The 21,919-nt window shown below is 39.0% G+C and overlaps 1 protein-coding gene across 1 annotated transcript; it reads right to left on the bottom strand.

Annotated features, from left to right (window-relative positions):
- Positions 1 to 983: 983 nt before the first annotated feature.
- Positions 984 to 11,075, bottom strand: sona (SON DNA and RNA binding protein a). The gene is made up of 8 exons (XM_058391326.1): positions 10,941 to 11,075; positions 8,384 to 8,502; positions 7,509 to 7,701; positions 7,354 to 7,430; positions 4,765 to 7,236; positions 4,238 to 4,674; positions 3,374 to 3,434; positions 984 to 2,562 (listed from the first exon to the last, which is right to left on the bottom strand). The coding sequence occupies exons 2-7, from the start codon at positions 8,409 to 8,411 to the stop codon at positions 3,390 to 3,392; spliced, it is 3,252 nt and encodes a 1,083-aa protein (XP_058247309.1). The 5' UTR covers positions 8,412 to 8,502; positions 10,941 to 11,075; the 3' UTR covers positions 984 to 2,562; positions 3,374 to 3,389.
- Between the last annotated feature and the right edge of the window lie 10,844 nt (positions 11,076 to 21,919).

Below are 21,919 nucleotides of genomic sequence, written 5' to 3'. Positions count from 1 at the left end.
CCATAAAGACATGGATCATTTTGTTCATTTCAGCAGAACTAGTAATCGAATGTAAAATAATAATTAGTATTACGTATTAGTAGCCAGTTACCTCGACACATCTACTTACATTGCTCACATTTAGAATAAGGCAAAACTATAAAGGCCGAAAACGAACCTGACCGGAACAAGAACAGACCTTTTTTTAAAGAAAATGTTTATTGCACATTTCTTTTAATCACTTTTTAAATTATTTCTAAATAATATTCAACATTACATTAGTACAGTGTTATTGACTGTAAGATAACGATACAGGAAGTAGTCACGTGATGAATGAACGAACGACTCGGACCCGACTCGGGTGATGAATGAATCATTTCTGTTTCCGGTACAGACTGCATAGCCGGAGCCTATGACGCTGTCACGTGATAAACGAACGACTCGGGAGATGAACTGATCATGTTTCCCCGTACATAACGTAGAGGATTTTGCGCATGCGCGGTCAATACAAAGTATTTTTTTTTAATGATCTTTGTATTTTTTTCTTTTCCTGGTACACTATGGGCTTCTTTTGTCCAATGTATTCTTAAAGGCAGTCAGAACTAAGACGACATTTTGCTAATTTCCCCTATGTACGGAGATTTTGGAACACCCTGTATCTAGTAAAACAGTGCTAATGTGTGTTTTATGGCTGTTCATTATGTGCATCATAGGAGCTGTAGCAGTAGAAGTGTGCTTCTGGTGCTGGCATCACAGACAGCAGGAATACACGCACCAATGGCTGTGGAAACTTCAAACCAACACAAACTGTCTATTAAGAGCTAGCATTTGAACCTGAACACTGTCTAAGTGGGACACATTTTTAAAGGGCCAGAGAAACCAGAGTTGTTACATTCACTAGAGTTTAGCACAGAACACACATTCTGAAGTGCTTTAAATTCAATGTATATAAAATAGGCACTTGGGGGGGGGAAGAAATAAATAAAGAACTAATAAATCAGTGGTCATGGGCATTTGTTTTAATAATCATATGGTGCATTATGTACAAAGCAGGCTTGTCTTACAGCAGAGAAAAATCCAAACCATACGGTGTAATCAAAATTGTGGATACAACACTATGATAGGAATATGGTACTTGCACAAAAGGTACAATAATACACACTGCCTCGCACTGGTTGAGTACCAGTCATTTTAAACATCATTTTAAATACCAATTGTCAAGTGGATTACATTCCTATTAAAGAGTGGCCTAAGATGGGGATTTTTTAAAAAAAAAAAAAATCATATTTTGGTAGTCTGCTACTGTAGATATATAATCTTTCAACTATTTGCCATTCATTGTCTTAAGCATTCTTTAAACAAAAACCACTAACCCAAGTTTAGTATAGCTGGCTCTCATCACAAGCATGATATTTGTGCCAGCATTTTGAGAAATGATGAAACTGGCAAAATGTAGTACTTATTCCACAATGATAAAGGCCACGTGTAATTATCCCAAGTGATTCAATTATGCGAAGCAATGATTGAAATGCTTCAGGACTTCCGGAAATTCCAAGTTTTAAGGGGAGGTATAAAAAACCTTGTATGAAATTACAGAAATAATATTTCCTAATGAGTAATAATCTAAATGGGGATAATGTCTCTCCACAAAATACAGAATCAAAACAAAACCAAAATAAAAAAAAAATCAGAACAATTAGCTAAATGCACCAAAATGAACATGAACACCTAGACGAATCACTGAACATATAGCATAAAGTACAGGTGTCTCAACAAGAGCAGTTTTTCTAAGTACATATTATGCACTCTTATTTTAATTTGACCATTCTGCGAATGTTGAATAGCATAAACAAAAGCACCCCATCACAAACCTCTACTGGCCATATACATTTCCAATCAATTGAAATTATAAAGATAAAATGCCACTGTATACCTGTCAGGCTCTAAAATCCAGTACAGTGACTTTCTTTTTTTAAATTCCCAGTTCTGGGTCAGATCACATACGACTGCAAACCTGCACAAGTAAAATATCATCTATGAAGCATAGCGTTTAGTGAAAATGTATCCTCAAATTTCAGTTCCTTAAAAAAGAAAAAGAAAACATACTTCACAAAGGAATTAAGAACAAATAACAATGGAATCCTGATCACAAAAGTACTTTATAAATGAGATTTACATTTTATATGGGATTTACATTTGATGCAAGTCATGGTCTAAAATTCACACTGTTAATCAAAAAAAAAAAATAAATCCACAAGAGTGCAGCTTGAAAAAAGTTGAACCTTTCAACTGTCAAGAGAGACCACATTAAAATTCAAAGAATACTTCACTGTGAATCTGAGTTGGCCCTTAATTTTCCCGAAGACACAAAATGATCTCATCTAGCAGACCAAGTCCTGTGACAAGAAGAACTCCATTGGTGTCATGGGAAAATTTGACTGTTGAACCATCCATGGGACTCGGTACTGTGTCCTAGACTTACAGTTTAAAACCCAGTGGCGTCTTCATTTTGTCTTCTCTTTCAGCTTTGAACAGTGGGATACAATCAAGGTATGTTACCGCTAACCACAAACAAGTCGTTTACTGCAAAATAAACAGAACGTGAGAGTGAGTTCAAGCATTTACTGGACATGATTCATGTACAATTACACAGGACTGATCGCATTACTATTGGGTCAAAATAGAATAACACTATGTAACACCATTTTTGTTCCTGGGTAGTGAATGACATTTTCCAATTACTCTTGATGGAAAATGACTTAAAAAAAAAAAAGCCATTAAGCCCCTTGAAGTTTGGGTTTGGGCTTTCAAGAGAACGAAAACCTCAAAATTAGCCCATTTTACTAAAAAAAAAAAAAACTGCCCAAAACTAACCCAAACTTTAATGGGTAAGATGGGTTTTACTCTTTATTTGGGTTACAAAGAATGGGGAAATAACACTTATTTCCCAGGAACAAGAAAAAAGTAAAAATTTGTTACATAGTATTATTCAAGACAACAAAATGCTGATGGTTAACTTTGCTTTTAGGAAATATTAAAAACTTTATTTATATATACTGAATAGACTGATAAGAGAAGCTATAACAGTGTATGGTAGTAATATAGAAACTATAGCTAAAAGGCCATATGGTTAAACAATTGATTTGCAGATATAACCGTCCATCAAGATACTAAAGATGAACACACGAATGCCACGGATTTAACATTCAGAGTTTTATTAAACAATTTTAAAATAACCTAAAATCATTTGAAGCTAGCTCATTAATAACATATGGTCACTCAGTGTTTCTGAAAGACTGGCTTTCATTTGGCTTAGGAAGAAATAGCTATATACCAGTCAATTAATTTGCCATAATTCTGGCAGAACAACCATGGTTGGATTTAGAAACCTTACCCATTTTCCACAGTCCTCAGAGACCCATCTCCTCTTTACTTTCTGCAATCTGCTTGCATTTCTGAAAAGAGAGAGAGAACAGCTTATAATGTGATACAGCACATCATTAATTTCATGAAGATTTAATACATGCACCCACTCCCACGCTATTAGGAACATCATTACATTCAAGCGGTCAAGTATCAGCCAATCATGTGGCCGCAACAGCACAATGTATTGAATCATGCAGATACATGTCATGAGCTTCATGTTAATGTTCACATCTGATGTTTGATTTTCACAGACAACAATCTCTAGATTTTACACAGAATGTTGTAAAAAACACCCTGTGTGGAGAGCCACTCACAGACTAGTCGCTCACTCAGTGTTTTTTGTTTTTCACACCATTGAGTGTAAGCTCTAAAGATAGTTGTGTGAAAATCCCAAGAGATCAGCAGTTTCTGAAATGCTCAACTCAGCCCTTCCAGTACCAACATCCTTGACTGTAGCTCTTGACCTGTATCTGCATGACTTTGCATTGTGCTGTGTCCATATCACTTGCTGATTAGATTACAGAATGAATATATGGAGAGCATATAATTCGAAGGTTATAATTTACACGACATCATATTTTTTAAAGTGTAATCATTGACAAATCCCTGTGAAATAAGAAGAATAAACCGCTTCAAGGCATGCTGTTAAAAGAAAAGAACAGTTCTCCACTTCATGCTGTGCAACCACACCTCCCTGTCATGGATTAGTTCCCCATATCACCATACCACATCAAGTTCTATTCTTTACTTAGTGCACACATGAAGTTAAAATTGATAATTACTAATAAAAAACTGTCACAAACAAATAGGACAGTATGGCAGTTTTCCCCACCTCTGTCAACTCCTTAATACTGATGCTGTTAGCCTGTTGTGCCACTTTTCTCTTCACTTCTTCAATGTTTGCCAGATTAGGAGTAGGAGCTGGAGGAGGTTTGTTCGTGATGGTGGGCAGTGGAGGCATAGGGGGCATGGCTGCCAAGGCTCCCATGTTAGACAATGCTGCAGTCATGGTGGCTGCTGTCATACTAGCCATAGCAGCATTCATTGGCATGTTTGGTATTGCAGCCATACCGGGTATTCCCATTGGGATGTTCATGGGCAAGTTGGGAACTGGCAGGGGCAGCGGCAAAGACAGAGGCGGTGGAGCAGGAGTTGGCAAAGGCAACTGGAGTATAGCCTTGGGCCTAAGGCTCTCTGGGATGGGCATCCCTGCTTTAGCACACATTGCTGCTGCATTAGCTTTAGCGATCTCTAATAGCTGATCCTTGTCTGTAAAGAGAAAAAGAAATAATTTGAATAAAAAAGCTGCTAATATATAGATTTTCACCTGCATAAAGACATCTCAGGATGTACACTTACCTAGCTCAGTGAGGCGTGGTGGAGTCTTGCTAGCGCTACGACGCGTTCTTGAAGTAGACCTTCTTTTACGGAGAATAAGAATGGGAGAATGGCTCGGCTCACGCTTCCATCGATCTCGCCTGTCGAACGAATGACCTCGAAATACGGGTCTCCTCCTACGAGATGCAGAGCGAGATCTTCTAGATCGTGAATGGCGAGCCCTTGACCGAGATCGTGACCTTCTCTTCCTGGTAGGGGATCGAGATTTTGACCGTTTGCTTTTTTCTAGACTTTTTGATCTCTTCCTTCGAGCAGGAGAGCGTGATTTGGACCGTCTTTTTCGTACTGGTGATCTAGACTTAGAGCGTTTTCTTTTAGGTGATTTAGACTTTGAGCGCTTGGTCCTGGTACGAGATTTAGACCTTGATTTCCCCCTTTGAGTGACTGATCTTGAACGCGACTTCCTTCGCCGGGCAGGGGACCTAGATGTTGACCTCTTCCTAAGGCTATGTGAGGAAGATCGGGATCTTCGTTTCCTTATAGGAGTTTTAGACTTTTCCCTACCACTAACAGACTTTGATTTAGATCGTGCTTTATGGGTTGAGGAAGCAGACCTAGAGCGCTTCCTTCGAATAGGTGACTTAGACACCCTGCTGGCCTTTTTTTTGGCTGGACTTGGTGTTCGTGATCTTGAGTTATCAGACTGTTCATTATCATCTGACCCAGAACTTCCATCCTGAGGTAATGGTTCTGATGAAGATGACCTTGATCTAGATGCGTTTTGCCTCTCAGTTCCCTCCAGGGTGCTCTGAGACGCTGTATTGGAGATTATATTTTTCAATTCAAGTTCTATTTGTTCTGAATTCTCATTTGAGGTGCTTTTTGGAGATGGATATTTATCCACCAGTGGCTTCCACTTGTCTGTCGGAGCTGCCTGGACGACTACTCTGGCAGATTCTTCTATTTTGGACACTGATGAGTCTTGGTCTTTGGCTGGTGACAAAGATCTAGACTTACTCTTAGCTGGAGACCGACTTCTATCTGATGAAAGTCTTCCTCTTGAAATAGATCTAGATCTAGATGTGTCTTTCTGTGAATTTGATCTTGATCGCTTACTCTTACCTTTTTTTGCTCCTCTACTAAATTTAGGTGAGGCAGTCTTTGAATGGCGAGAACGTGATTTTGACCGTTTACTGCGCTTAGGAGATCTTGATTCTGACCTTGTCCTACGTGGAGATTTTGACCTCCTTTGTCGAACAGGGGACTTTGATTTGGACCGCCTGGCGCGCAGAGGAGAGGAAGATCTGCTACGCCTTCTTGGGTTTCTAGATCTTGATCTAGAACGTCTGTTTCTCCTCATTCGGGATCTAGATCGCCTGAGGATCACAATGGACCTTGAACGGGTTCGTCTCCTTCTCCTGATTGATCTGGACCGAGACTTCCGTGTACGGGACGGTGGTGTCCTCCTCCGAGAGCGTGATTGTGAGCGTCTGCCTCTCCGAGCAGATCTTGAGCGTGACCTTGAGCGATTCTTTCTACGAGAAAGTGATCGTTTTGACCGTGACCGAGAACGGCGCAGCTTTGCGGCAGATCGAGACCTTGTTCGCCGACCACGTCGTGGGGACTTGGTCCTGGATCGTTTGGTTTTGGTATTGGACCTGGAGTCAGAGCGACGCCTTCGCTTTCCAGACAGAGATCTCGATTTGCGCTTTGGTCCTCTGACCGATCTTGACCTTGACCTGCGACTTTCTGACGGTGACCTTGAATGCCTTTTTTGTGTACTACTGTTCCTTCTTGAGCTAGAAACAGACCTTTCTCTGGATTGTGATTTACCTTTCCTGCGTGCTGATACATGAGAGGATTGTACTGGAGTTCTTGAACGACTGTGGCTCGATTTATCATAAGAACGCGATCGAGACCTTAATCTAGAATCTGACTCCTTATCTCCTGTTCCTCTCTGAGACTCATGTGGTTCCTTGGCTATATTCTTCTGTATAAACTGCTCTTTGTGTACATTCTCCTGCTTGGGGATTATATCTGGGAGCTCCTGAGTTTTGCTAAAACTTCCATTCTTTTCAAGGTTCTCACTTTTGATGTTATTTTCATTATGCTGTTCTCGAGCTACAGTTTGCAAATGTGCATCCTGCTGAGACTCGTCTTCCCTCCATGCTGGTTTTAAGCATTGCTCTTCACTATGCTCAGATTTGCTAGTCACTTCTCCCTTTTTATCATCTGGTAGCAACAGCTTATCTTTACAGCCGTCATTTGAAAGCTTCAATGTGGTCACTGGTGATCTCTTATTCAAGCTGGAGGGATCCAATGCTTGTAGCACCTTTGACTCGGATTCCGATTCAGACTCAGATTCAGACGTACTTGCTGAGCGTGAACGAGGAGAATTTCTCTGTTGCTTTTCTTCTTCTTTTCGTCTCTTTTTCTTCTTTTTCCCTGTATGACGCTTTGTTTTTCTTACCTTGTAGTCATCATCATGTGGTTCTGTTCACAACAGAAAAATAGCATTAATATGGAAAGCATGTTACAGTCTGCAAAATGCACAATGACTCTAATCTTGGCATTAACATTAGTTAAGCAAGGATACAAGTAAACTCTTACCTGCAACTGAATTTTTTGCTGATTCTTTATCATCACGATCACCAGACTCAAAGTTGGATGGGTCAGCTTTTTTCATACTAGGGTAAAGCACAATACATTTAATGGTCTAACTGTACATGCATGTCTATTTTAAATACAATTGAGCAAACCTTTACCTTGACTTTGTTTGAGATTCCTGGTCCGATTCCACTCCAGATTCAGAGCTGCTATCTTTTTCATCTTTCTTCTTCTTGCGTTTCTTCTTACTTTTGTGCTTTTTATGTTTCTTGTTTTTCTTTCGTGGTGTTTCACTGCCATCCCTGAGGGCATTAGTTTCACACCGGATCGCTTCAGTTGGATCACCACTCTCTGTTGGGGGGGGGGGGACGACATTCACAGCATTTATTTTTTTTTTACCGTAAGAAATGTTTACACGTCTAAATCCCGTGTATGCAACTGAGAGTTCTGATGCAATTCTTCATCACATTTTACTAATCCCGAAACTGCCAATGATGGCATTGTTATACAATTCAATTAGTGATGTATTCCAGACTCTGGATCCTCCAAATTAGCTAATAAATATGCACAGAGGGCTTCCAATTGACTTTCTGACCAAAAAGCATCTTTGTGCTTCCTCCCACCACATAGCATATCCATTTCCAGATACAGCCATTACACCCACAGACACTAATCATCTCACCATTAGTGGAATGCTGCATTTCACTGCATGTCATACTGTGCATGGTATGTGTGACCAGTAAAATTTGAGTATGAAACTTGCCCTTGCCATATTTGTTCAAATAAACAACCTTCCGCTTTGTGTTCTACAGAAGTGCTATTTTATTACCATCATAAATGTCCTGACACCAAATCAATGACATGCATGCATTTTCATATTTGACTGCACTCCATTTCCTCAGTTATGATTTCGTCATTTTAACAATTTACTTAGAATTTATTTCTCTAAATATTGACGAAAAACATATCTTACCATTAAGGATATTTTTAAGCATTCCAAAATCATACGTAGAAAACGTTAAGTGAAACATACCAACAACGGTGTTCACATCACACTCCATCTCTGCAGCGCTACAGCCGTCCTTTTGAGCTTTGAGTACAGCGGGAGTTTCTTTGACGTAGATGTGAGAAATTTTACCCTCACTGTTTACTCTGTTGAAAAAGATGACTGTTAGAGCAATACTGGACACAAACAACCCAAACGTTCAATACACAAACTGTCTGAGTTACAGGTTTCTTTCAGTGAAAATATCAAGCACAGTTCCTTTTTCTTTTGGCTAAAAACAAACAAATAAAATGAATGAATCTGACTTCCAATAAAATTCAGAACAATCTTAATATCCTCACAAGCAATTTCTGCAAGCTTTGTTTATGGATCACGCATGTTAAGAGGTTTAAGAAGTATGCCAGGGCGCTTTGTAGCTTCTATAGCAACTAATTAACGTGCCAGACAATCTACATAAACTAAGGCTAATAAATGTGTCGCAGCTATATAAGTGAGAACAGGAATTCACTCCTCCACAGCATTAAACCTAGCTATAAACTGTTGAATGTGTTGTGTTAATGTGCAACCTTTCATTCATTCATTAATTATTTATTAAACACTGCAATCATTGCTGTTTTTAAAGCAACATTAAATGTCACGTGTCCGCCATTGGATTATGAATTTTTAAAAAGGGTACGCTAACTCTGTTTATAACTCTTACAGCTTTTTTTTTTTTTAATGGGAGATAACGCTTCTCACGTTAGTTTAACATGCTGTTAACCAAAAAAACGTGTCTATCACACTGTACATAAATTAAATAGGAACAACTCACACAGCCTTGACAGCTCTGATATGTCTTTCTTGATACTATACAGCAGCTAACAGACTGCACTTTAGTCGGTGAAGTTGAGTAACACACCGATCAGGCATAACATTATGTGCACTGAGAGGTGAAGTGAATAACACTGATCTCCTCATCATGGCACCTGTTAGTGGGTGGGATATATTAGGCAGCAAGTGAACATTTTGTCCTCAAAGTTGATGTGTTAGAAGTGGGAAAAATGGGCAAGTGTAAGGATTTGAGCGAGTTTGACAAGGGCCAAATTGTGATGGCTAGACCACTGGATCAGAGCATCTCCAAAACTGCAGCTCTTGTGGGGTGTTCCCAGTCTGCAGTGGCCAGTATCTATCAAAAGTGGTCCAAAGAACGAACAGTGGTGAACCGGCGACAGGGTCATGGGCGGCCAAGGCTCACTGATGCATGTGAGGAGAGAAGGCTGGCCCGTGTGATCCGATCCAACAGACGAGCTACTGTTGATCAAACTGCTGAAGAAGTTAATGCTGGTTCTGATAGAAAGGTGTCAGTACAGTGCATGATGAGTCCAGGCAGCAAAATGGGGATTAACACAATATTAGGCGGGTGGTCATAATGTTATGCCTGGTCGGTGTACATACATGCAGTTACCCGGTCCGGTCCTGAAGGATTTTCTATAACATTTTTTAAAAAGACCTTCGGCCTGCAGTCAGCATTTAGCGATAAATTGTGTACATTTTCAGGAAACCCATTAATTACTACACAAGTCTCAGGAGTCATTTTACAAGCTGTATTTAGCTGGGGCTAAATAGCGCCAAAACTAGAAACAGCGAAAAAGTCATAAACTCATGAGTAGAGCTTCACCAGGTCAGGGCACTGAAAGTCCCTCCGGAAAAAAACATTTGCTTTCGCATAAACAACTGCCCCATACTGTTAAACATAAAACCCTTATCGTGTAAAAATGGATCAAACACGCCGTTTACAGCTGCGGTACAGGTTGCTGTGGAGAAGACATGCTAACGGAAGCCTCCACAAAAGACAGCGCAGATGCTGCTAGAATTTAGCCGTGCTAAAGTTTTAGCGCTCAACTGGTTAGAAACTATCGCCACATTTAACAAGCACAATTAACCAGCAGATAATCTGTTTACTACTCCAGGTTAAAGCGGGAGTTGTGTTTGTGAGCGGTGTGGAGCTGAGGCGCCGTGTGGGACATTGCATTAGAGGGAACAGAAGCTAGCTGCTGTTCATAGCTAACCAAGTTTACCTAACGATACAGCAGCGTGCATTAGGATAATTAATAAACAGGCTTGTGTCGTAAGAATGTAAAGTTAAACAATGACTATTTCGCATATGGACTTTGTAGTCACTCTTTTTCCTCTGGGCTGAAAACATAAACACCTGGCTAGGCCCATGAGTAGAGCTAGCTCAAAAGCTCGGTAGAGGGCTAACATGCGAACAAACGTGTAAGAAACGTCTCACTATAATTTTAGTCTAAAGCGAATCATTCAAAAGCTGGTGATATTAAACTAAGATGTTTAAGTAAAAACCGAAGAGCAGCCGCCGGTGCAGGAGTATACCACTCTCCGGTTACACTGAATGGCTGTAGCGCTAACAAAAGGAGCAGCGTTGCTGAATCTCACCGGCCTCCTAGCAGGCCAGCTAAACCTCGTTAGCGCCTTACACAACAAGAAGGATTCTTCACTCGCTGCACCAAAACACCATAGCATGCAATAAGTACAGTAGTGTAAACTGAACTAACAATACGTTCAGATATGAAATAAATATACTGACCGCTAACTTTGATTTCCGGAATTATCCCGTGTTACGAAAGCACAGTAAAGTTGCTCAGTGATGGTCGCCATGACATTGTGCGGCGGGTAAATCCTCCAGTATCCAACGAGCACGTGCTCTCGAATTACCTCCCACACACACAGGCATGTGGCGCCACCTAGTGATCGATCTATCTATCTATCTATCTATCTATCTATCTATCTATCTATCTATCTATCTATCTATCTATCTATCTATCTATCTATCTATCTATCTATCTATCTATCTATCTATCTATCGATAGCATACTAAGACATTTTGGACAAATTTCATGCTCCCAACTTTGTGGGAAGAGTTTGGGGATGACCCCTTCCTGTTCCAACATGACTGCACACCAGTGCACAAAGCAAGGTCCATGAAGACATGGATGAACGATTTTGGTGTGGAGGAACTTGACTGACCTCAACTCGATAGAACATCTTTGGGATGAATTAGAGAGGAGACTGTGAACCAGACCTTCTTGTCCAACATCAGTACCTGACCTCACAAATGCGCTTCTAGTGGAATGGTCAAAAAATTCCCATTAACACACTCCTAAACCTTGTGGAAAGCCGCCCCCGAATACTCCTGAATTTAATACTCCATAATAAATTCATGTGCATGTAAAGGCAGATGTCCCAGTTTTGGACTGGTTCGCAGTCTCCACTCTAATTCATCCCAAAGATGTTCTATCGAGTTGAGGTCAGTCAAGTTCCTCCACACCAAACTCCCTCATCCATGTCTTTATGGACCTTCCTTTGTGCACTTGTGTACAGTCATGTTGGAACATGAAGGGGCCATCCCCATCCCCGTCTACCCCCATCTATCTATCTATCTATCTATCTATCTATCTATCTATCTATCTATCTATCTATCTATCTATCTATCTATCTATCTATCTATCTATCTATCTATCTATCTATCTATCTATCTATCTATCTATCTATCTATCTATCTATCTATCTATCTATCTGTGTTCGTTTTGTTTCTGACATATAAGGTAAAACTCCAATCTGAAAAACACAAAATGTTTATAGTGAAATATATGTGCTGTGTATTGTGAATCTGGTGCTAATCTGTTAGTCGATTCTGTATATTCGTTACTTCTTTGACACCATGGGGCATTGCTAGCACAGTTATGTTTACGTTTAATTGGAGAAAAAAAATGCTTTCAGATATAAGTTTTAGTGGCCAAGTTTCTCTGTAAGCTTCTAAAAACAAAAGCACAAGTGCTTCATTTCATTTCATATTTTTAAATAGTTAGACGATCTATGAGAGATGAGAGTAATGGCATGAACTGCAATATTAGCTTCCAAAGTACAAGCTTTACAACTTTGTGTGTTTGAGCAGAGGGTACAGATGAACTAGACAAACTAAAGATGGTAGCTATGAAAGAACTAGAGCTCTCCAATCTTCTAAAGCATGATGTAACCCCTGGTGCTGTATTTTAGTTACTTATGAAAAATGTTCTCTACTAGTCTGAGACTCTTCTGGTCCATGGGTCACAGCACCAGGTTCTTCTGTCTTGATGATAACCTTTAACTTCTGTCTAGTTCTATTTTTAACCCTTGTTTTTTCTCCAGGTTCTTTGGATCTTACCATTATTGAGATAGTGTATAGATGGTTATTATCTGTCATGATATATGTATATATATATATATATATATATATATATATATATATATATATATATATATATATATATATATATATATACACTATATTGCCAAAAGTATTCGCTCACCCATCCAAATAATCAGAATCAGGTGTTCCAATCACTTCCATGGCCACAGGTGTATAAAATAGGCATGCAGACTGTTTTTACAAACATTTGTGAAAGAATGGGTCGCTCTCAGGAGCTCAGTGAATTCCAGCATGGAACTGTGATAGGATGCCACCTGTGCAACAAATCCAGTGGTGAAATTTTCTCGCTCCTAAATATTCCACAGTCAACTGTCAGTTGTATTATAAGAACGTGGAAGTGTTTGGGAACGACAGCAGCTCAGCCACGAAGTGGTAGGCCACGTAAACTGACGGAGCGGGGTCAGCGGATGCTGAGGCGCATAGTGCAAAGAGGTCGCCAACTTTCTGCAGAGTCAATCGCTACAGACCTCCAAACTTCATGTGGCCTTCAGATTAGCTCAAGAACAGTGCGCAGAGAGCTTCATGGAATGGGTTTCCATGACCGAGCAGCTGCATCCAAGCCATACATCACCAAGTGCAATGCAAAGCGTCGGATGCAGTGGTGTAAAGCACGCCGCCACTGGACTCTAGAGCAGTGGAGACGCGTTCTCTGGAGTGACGAATTGCGCTTCTCCATCTGGCAATCTGATGGACGAGTCTGGGTTTGGCGGTTGCCAGGAGAACGGTACTTGTCTGACTGCATTGTGCCAAGTGTAAAGTTTGGTGGAGGGGGTATTATGGTGTGGGGTTGTTTTTCAGTAGCTGGGCTTGGCCCCTTAGTTCCAGTGAAAGGAACTCCGAATGCTTCAGCATACCAAGACATTTTGGACAATTCCATGCTCCCAACTTTGTGGGAACAGTTTGGAGCTGGCCCCTTCCTCTTCCAACATGACTGTGCACCAGTGCACAAAGCAAGGTCCATAAAGACATGGATGACAGAGTCTGGTGTGGATGAACTTGACTGGCCTGCACAGAGTCCTGACCTCAACCTGATAGAACACCTTTGGGATGAATTAGAGTGGAGACTGAGTGCCAGGCCTTCTCGTCCAACATCAGTGTGTGACCTCACAAATGCGCTTCTGGAAGAATGGTCAAAAATTCCCATAAACACACTCCTAAACCTTGTGGACAGCCTTCCCAGAAGAGTTGAAGCTGTTATAGCTGCAAAGGGTGGACCGACGTCATATTGAACCCTATGGATTAGGAATGGGATGTCACTTAAGTTCATATGCAAGTCAAGGCTGGTGAGCGAATACTTTTGGCAATATAGTGTATATATATATATATATATAGATTGCATACAGGTCTGTTAGAGAGTAGTTCACACACACACACACACACACACACACTATATGTATGTGATTTCAGCTATATATATATATATATATATATATATATATATATATATATATATATATATAGCTGAAATCACATACATATAGTGTGTGTGTGTGTGTGTGTGTGTGAACTACTCTCTAACAGACCTGTATGCAATCCTTGCCACTTTATGTGTCCTGCACCCAGAGCTACTTAAATACCAAGGTTTGAATGAAGTTAACTTCTCTGAGTGGTCTTTTCTGATCTTTTTCTTTCAGATTTTTTGTTGATTGTAAATTCAGTCATTGGGTTTATGCTGCTGTGGTACAAAATGATCTGGTTCAAAATGATCCATAGGTGTACCCATGGATGTTTCATGCCTCATCCACAGCAGGCAGTTTGACACTTTCAAGCCATCTTCTAGGCTTTTTCAAGGACCACCAACTTCAGGCTGGTGCCGTAGTCTCTGGATGTATTTTGGGCTTTATGTTGGCAGCATCTAGGTCTACTTTTGGCCAGTTTATTATGCCATCTGGATATTTTATGATAGACAGGACAGGTTTGTTATTGCTTTGAGCTATGATTCACTCCAGTTTAATCACTACTAGAGCCATTCAAAAGGTACAGAAGGGCAATTAAATTGGAAGAAGCTAAACGAGCCATTATCACTAAGGAACTGTATTATTTGCAAGTTACAAAACTGATTCAGTCAATACTACAGATTAAAAGCTCGATATACAGTGCTAGTATAAGTAAGACAAATAATCTCTAGTCAGCTACACAGTTATTGGCACTGCTTATATAAATATTGTAAAATAAATGTAAATAAAAATTAGAAACACTTACTATGAATTATATTTTAAGCCTAAACTTAGGCACTGTTTATACTTCCAGTTTTTAAGTCTTGCAGTTCTGTTTTTCCCAAAACACTGGTTTCATTACAGCACACAGCAAACAAATGCAAATACAGAAATGAATAATTGCTAGGACCAGTGCACAATCACTTCATTCATTAGAGTGCAAAGCATACGCAAAAATAAATATGTCGTTATATCCAGCAGGGGGCAGTGTGAGATCACAGTGTCTGACATCTTGCTCAGTAGTCCAGCAGTTTCATAGAAATGAAGTTCCTCTGTGGTCTGAGTCAGTACACGTTGTTCTCTGCCCTTTTGACCTCTTTCTCCTTTTTGTAAGCATCTAAAAAGCGATTTAGTCCATTTTTAAATCATCATTTGCAATTAGAAAACTGCTTTCCAGACATTTCTTTAAGACCAGGTTCAATAAAAACAAACAAACAAACAACAACAAACGTTAAGTATTATTCATTTAGTAATATTACAGGTTTCATATAATTCAAATTATTTGTATAGTGATTTTAACAATGGACACCTTTACAGAAGTATTATTACTATTTTATCCCCATTTTATCCCTAATGAGCAAGTCTGAGGTGACGGTGGCAACAAAAAACTCCCTGAGATGATATGAGAAAGAAACCTTAAGAGGAACCACGCTCAGAAAGGGACCCATCATCATTTGGGTCACATTGGACAGTAAATAATGTAAATGTAAATAATTTCCTTTCTACAACAGCAAGGGCTCTTGAGGAAGTAATAGGTGAGTGTAGTTTCTGAGTTCATTATAGACACTAATTCCTTGCTGTCGCAAGATGACAGATGCAGTGGCAGTTCTGTGATGGTTTGATAGTCTCCAAATGGTTCTGTCCACAGCAGTCTCCTGGTCACAGGCTGTCCACGCAGGTATATCCACAGAAGCAGTGTGCACCACCAAGCGACGAGACTCCAACCAGTGGTAGAGTGTCTGGATGGATCAGGCAGGTCCAGAAAGATGAAGTGGTCACTCTGGAAAGTCAGGACACTGGAAGCTTGGAAGTGGGACATATAGCTTGACAGGGAAAGACAGAGCAAGAGAGAAAGACTGAGAGACCAATTTTAGTTTCAGGAAAGTTATGAAAGTGAGACTGTACTGGATGAAGTCTTTGGACCCTATCACCCTTATATTAATCTCTGCATAGATTATAATGTATTTTTCCATTATGATGATGTATTATATATTTTACATTATAGTGAGCTAACAAATAGGCTACATGGTGTATGATATGGAGGCAATTCACCACTTTAATACCCTTACGTAATGCCATGCATGACTGAATTAAATTATCTGCACTCTAGAAGGTTGGCCACTATAAATTGCTCTGCTTAAGTGAAGGTAGAAGATGGCATGTCCAGAACAGTGCAGAAATAGAGTTTCTGACTCATGAAGACCAGGAAAAAGCATTAACTCGAATTTAGTTGGTCAAGTGACATGAAGCAGAAGTCTGTCCACAGAATGAAATCTTTTTTAAGGCAATATATAATGCAGACAAACACATCGGAGTAAGTAATAGATCATTTCCTATGGTTAACTATTTGTGTGAAAAGCTCTCAAGTGGAATAGAGCTTTCACATTCCAGTCTCAAACCATGATTCATATTAGAGAATTTCACATTTGAAATAGTTAAGCCTGGATCATTGTAACCCTTGGGTAAATGGAATCCTGGGTTATTTTGTTTCACGTTTCACCTTGCTCACACTTTATCTTGGGTAAGCAATTAATTCTGTCTATTCCTAATCTGACATTTCACACAGTACATTCCTAACCCTAGGTTAGCATTCCTATTCCTATATTTGCAGTATCAGCAACGATGATTGGATAAATACAGCGTGCGAACAGTTTATATGATGATTTGTCTTCTTTTGTTGCTAAGCACCTAGGTGTAAAATTCTAACACTGCATTGTTTCACACTATATAAGTTTGGTATCTCAATGCTGGGATAACACCACAAAGCAGAACAGAGTTTCATAACCCCAGGTAAAAAGTGGTGCTAACCCCACTTCTAAATTACAAGTGTGAAATGTTCCTCTACTCAGGCTTCAGCACAGTGTGATAAATCCATTTGTTCGGTTCTGCAGTTCTGATGAATCTGCTAAAGCAAAAATGTGACTTTTACATTTATTTTTTTTACCTATTGTATTTTTTTTGTAATCAGCAGGACTATTATCATTATTTTTAATTTAATTTAATTTAATTTTATTTTTTTAAACAAAGTTACATGAATTTCAATACTGTCCCAATACATACACAATAATGCAAAAAATGAGTGAGTTTGGTAAGGAGGAACTTCACAGACCTCAACCTGATAGAACACCTTTGGGATGAATTAGAGTTCTATCAGGTTGAGGTCAGGACAAGTTCCTCCTTACCAAACTCACTCATCCATGTCTTTATGGACCTTGCTTTGTGCACTGGTGTGCAGTCATGTTGGAACAGGAAGGGGTCATTCCCAAACTGTTCCCACAAAGTTGGGAGCATGAAATTGTCCAAAATGTCTTGGTATGCTGAAGCATTAAGAGTTCCTTTCACTGGAACTAAGAGGCCAAGCCCAACCCCTGAAAAACAACACCTGAATTCAGTGATTTGGAGGGGTGTCCCAAAACTTCTGGCAATATAGTGTATATGAGTGACTTGAAAGTGACTTCAGTCTCACTAAAGTCAGCATGCACTATGCAAGAAGAGAAAATGTTCAATAACCTTTTTTGTACATATTGTTATGTTTTTATCTCCGACATTAAACCAGCTCTCTATTCAACTTACATTTCACAAGATCTGATAAGTAGCATAAATGTTTCTAAAGAGTCATTACATGACAGTGTGATTGTATGATTTTATGTTTGCTTCTTCAATCATGATAAATCGTAAAAGGAAACCCATAAAGTTTCACTGATAGCTCTGCATTAACATTTATTAGTCATCCCAGCACCCGAATGATAAATGATGATGACCATCTTTTAATTACTGTGACAACTGATTCAAAGCTGTTATTTCCTGTGAATTTATGCTAGAAAGGATGATTGAACAGCTTTCATTTTCTCTTATTTGAGCAAATGACTTGGAGCCAAGTAGCAAGTCTGGAAATACATTTTATTTGCAACACAAGAGATCCAGTTCTGTTTACTCCTGTATCACTTTGTAATATACTGCACTTCAGGTGGCCCTAAATATTCGCCGTAGGCTGAAAATCTTGAAAAATTGCTTGAAAATCACTTGAATGTGGATGGAACAGTTATTTAGGATAACACTAGTACATCCGAGGGCACAAAACATGGTTTGTTATAACTGCAGCAGTTTGACAGACATTTAATCCAGACAGGTTCGGGGCAGAAGCGCAGCATTTCATTGCGTTATCTTATCCGTATAAGGGAAGCTGCAATTAGGCCATGTAAGAAGAGAGAGGTGGTGTGGTCGCTGGCAGAAGGTTAAGGGGTTAATGGTGTATTATTACTAATCATTGCAACAGTGAGACCACTTCAGACAATCACAGTCTCAATTAAAAGTGACATCAAGGCGATTATATTGTATTAAATGCAATTAGTCCTTTCTGCTTTTAATGTGGAAGAGTTAAAGTTACATGAAGGTTGCCATTGGTGTTATGTTACATTATTAGCAGAAATAACCATTTAAAGTGCTTACGGTTGTTTTGCCATTCTCAAGTTCAACTGGGTAACAAGCCTATATTGTCCTTCATCACGTCATCACCTATGCATCAGATACTCCCTTCACCTTAGATGAAGGGATGCACTGGGTCTTGGCAAATATCGTGTGATTTCCTTTAATATTAAACTGCTTGTGAACAGATAAGCAAATAACTATAAGCAGTTGTGTACTTACAATTAATTTATGCTTTATTGCCTATATTTACTAACCCCCCCCATCCCTCTTATCTATTTATCAAACAGAGAAATTAATGAAAATTCATAAGACTTACAACTGAATTCAGTGACATCCAGCATCTTATACTTAAAAAATGTTTTTCCTTAGCAATGCTGCATGAGTATTAGGAGGAGCAAACATGCACTATTGGTGACTTTATCAGCAGTGGCAAATAGGCTCCAGTTTATGACCTCCACCTCCATTCATCCAGCTCCATCTTGCTGCACTCATGAAGATAAAAAAGAGAGACAGATTTCAGTAAGAAGTTCTATATATGCGGCCTTTAAAATGGAATAACCTTTGGGTGTACAGAACAACCATAGGAACGGTGAGATGGAGATTGTTCAGGTAATCATGGTAGACAGCCCACTGATGTGGATACTCACATTCATTTGCTTCAAAGCTTGGAGGACACAGCGCGGGGCACCTCACCCTCATTCCACCCTCGCTTGAATAGTCTCCATTTAAACGAATCCGACTAACACGTATCATTATTCGAACAAATTCATTTTATTTTTCACTTTGAAGTTTGACATTTCTGGTGCAGCTAAATGTGATGTAATTAGGGCAATCATTTATTCATGTGGAGAAAAATAGTAAGGCTTTCACCCCTGACCGTTTAAGGTTTGTGGGATATGGGGGGTCTGTTCTTGGGCCTGCACAAGAGAAAATTATAAACACTAATAACTACATGAATACATACTATGAAACAGGAGCGTGGTCAAGCTTGAGAGCCTACAGGCAAATTATGTTCGAAACTGAAAGGTCAGTTCAATTTTATTATCAGGACATCAGAAAATCAGCAGAACAAAATTTTATAAAGCCCAATATCTGTGGGGGATTTTTTTTTTCTTTTGTTGATTTTTTTTTTTTTATCTTGCATGGCTTAATTTCTAATTATTTTATTATTTGTTTTGTACTATTTACTTGGCAACAAGATTTGTGCTTGTCTGTCTTAGAGGCTAAGGGATAGAAATAATCAGAGGAGTTATTAGTTATTAGTATTTGTATGTGTGTCTGTTTGTGTGGAGACTCTGATGGGTTATGAATATGCATTCATCAGATTAATAACAGATTTTCTGTAATGAAATGGGACATTTCTTAGCAGAGGCTTATACAGTATCATAATCTTAGCTTTTGGGGTTGTTCATTGTTTGAAAATATAAGAAACACAGATGGACAATGTTGGCAAGCAAGGAATCTAACATGAATGGGAGTTTGTTGTCAAACAAGCCTTGTTGAAACAGAGTGAAGCTGACTGAAAAACTCCTTTTTATTTAGATGATAAGATCACAATTTCAAGAACTGTGATTGCAAATAAGCTAATTATACTAACTCTACTCTTGATCATAGTCACGCTAAGATCTTTGCTGCAGGTGAAACACCCCGCAGAATTAGTTTTTCCGTTCAACATTATACAGGAACAAGCCAAGACAAGATTCTGTCCTAAAACTGATAACGACAGAGTAGCATTAACCCTACAAATATCTCTGAAGTGTTCCTGTTAGTGTCGGTGTTAACTTACATCTCTCACTCCGAAGACTATTTATGTTGCTTAAATAATTGATTTTTTTGTTTGCTTTACAGAAATATGACTGAAACCAGCTGCACATAGTTATAAACATAACCCTGATGCACATTTATGCACATTGACACCATGGAGGTGTCAATGTACATAAATAGGAGATGTACATAAATACAGATGATGTCTGGTGTTACTGAAAATAAGCAATAGAATAGAATAGAATAGAATAGAATAGAATAGAATAGAATAGAATAGAATAGAATATATGCTAGAATGGAGTAGAAAAGAACAGAATATATACTTAAAATATATATACTTAAATAAAATATATACTAAAATACACTGAATAACCTTTCTTACATTTACAGCATTCAGCAGATGCCCCTATCCAGAGCGACTTACATACATCTTATTTTATACAACTGATCAGTTTAGGGTTAGAGGCCTTGCTCAAGACCCAGGGGTAGCAGCTTGGCAGTTGTTGGATTTGAACACACAACCTTCTTATCCATTGCCATTTACTGTATTCTGTTACCATTTCATACTGTATAATTGTCATTTTGTAAAGCACTTTGAACTGCTTTTTGTATGTATTATATAGAAAAAATATGGCATGTATTATTATTATTATTATTATTATTATTATTATTATTATTATTATTAGTGATCTAATATTAATACAGAGAAAGTGGGCCTTTTTCCTTTTGTGAACATTATTGGTTTTCAGACTTTTAGCACCTGTGTAACAAGATACTTCCAGTCCCTGTGAACAAAGCTGCATTCAGAGGTCTCACTTAAACAGGGAGAATCTTTATACACTAACTCTATAGCCAAAGCAGTAATAACCTATAGTACCTACTAAACCTCAAGAAGTCTGACTTGCAATGTGTAGCACCATTTTGTAAGAAATAAAACAATATTGTGTGAAGATATGTCTCATGACACAATGAACAATTGCACAGCATCAAAGGAGTAAACAGTGTTAATGAAGAAAGTAGGAAAATAGGCTGGAGGTTTCCTGTAAAAGCTTGGAAAGCACCCCTCATTAATTATCCTTAGGCTTGTGTTTAAGAGTAGCTTATTTTTCAAGCTTGACAGACAGCAATAAGAAGAATTTCAGATTTTTATTTTTTTTTATTTTTTGCAAACCAAAGAAAACCCAAGAAACAAGACATTTATGATTTCTAAAATTCTCCAGACCTTAGCAGAAATGATTCTTCATTTCTCATCAAAAGGACAATGGTGGGGGTGGTACTTAGCTTAGTGCCTCACACCTCAGGGGTTAGGGGATCGATTCCTGCCTCTGCCCTGTGTGTGTATGTGCTTGCTACCTGTGATGGGTAGGCTGTCCAGGTTGTCCCTCAACCTGAGTCCCCTTGGAAAGGCTCCAGGTTCCCTGGATGGATGGAAAAGGGCAATAATGATTACAGTTTAGCAGTAAGCTAAAAGCATCAGGGTTTCAAATCCAAAAACAACAGACTTTGGTAATTAACTGATTAGTGTGTTTGTCCAGGGTAATAACCAAACTGAGTTGGAAAACCCAAAGCTAAAAAGAAATTTGGTGATGCTCCAATCTGATTTATGTTGATTATTGCTGGCCTGATGAAAACCAAATCCCTGGTGCTAAAGCTGGTTTGCTGATTGCTTGCATTATGCAGCATGTGCTT

This window comes from Hemibagrus wyckioides, linkage group LG06 (genome assembly GCF_019097595.1).
Source record: "Hemibagrus wyckioides isolate EC202008001 linkage group LG06, SWU_Hwy_1.0, whole genome shotgun sequence".
Lineage (NCBI taxonomy): Eukaryota > Metazoa > Chordata > Actinopteri > Siluriformes > Bagridae > Hemibagrus > Hemibagrus wyckioides.
This window is presented reverse-complemented; position numbering and strand designations above follow the sequence as displayed.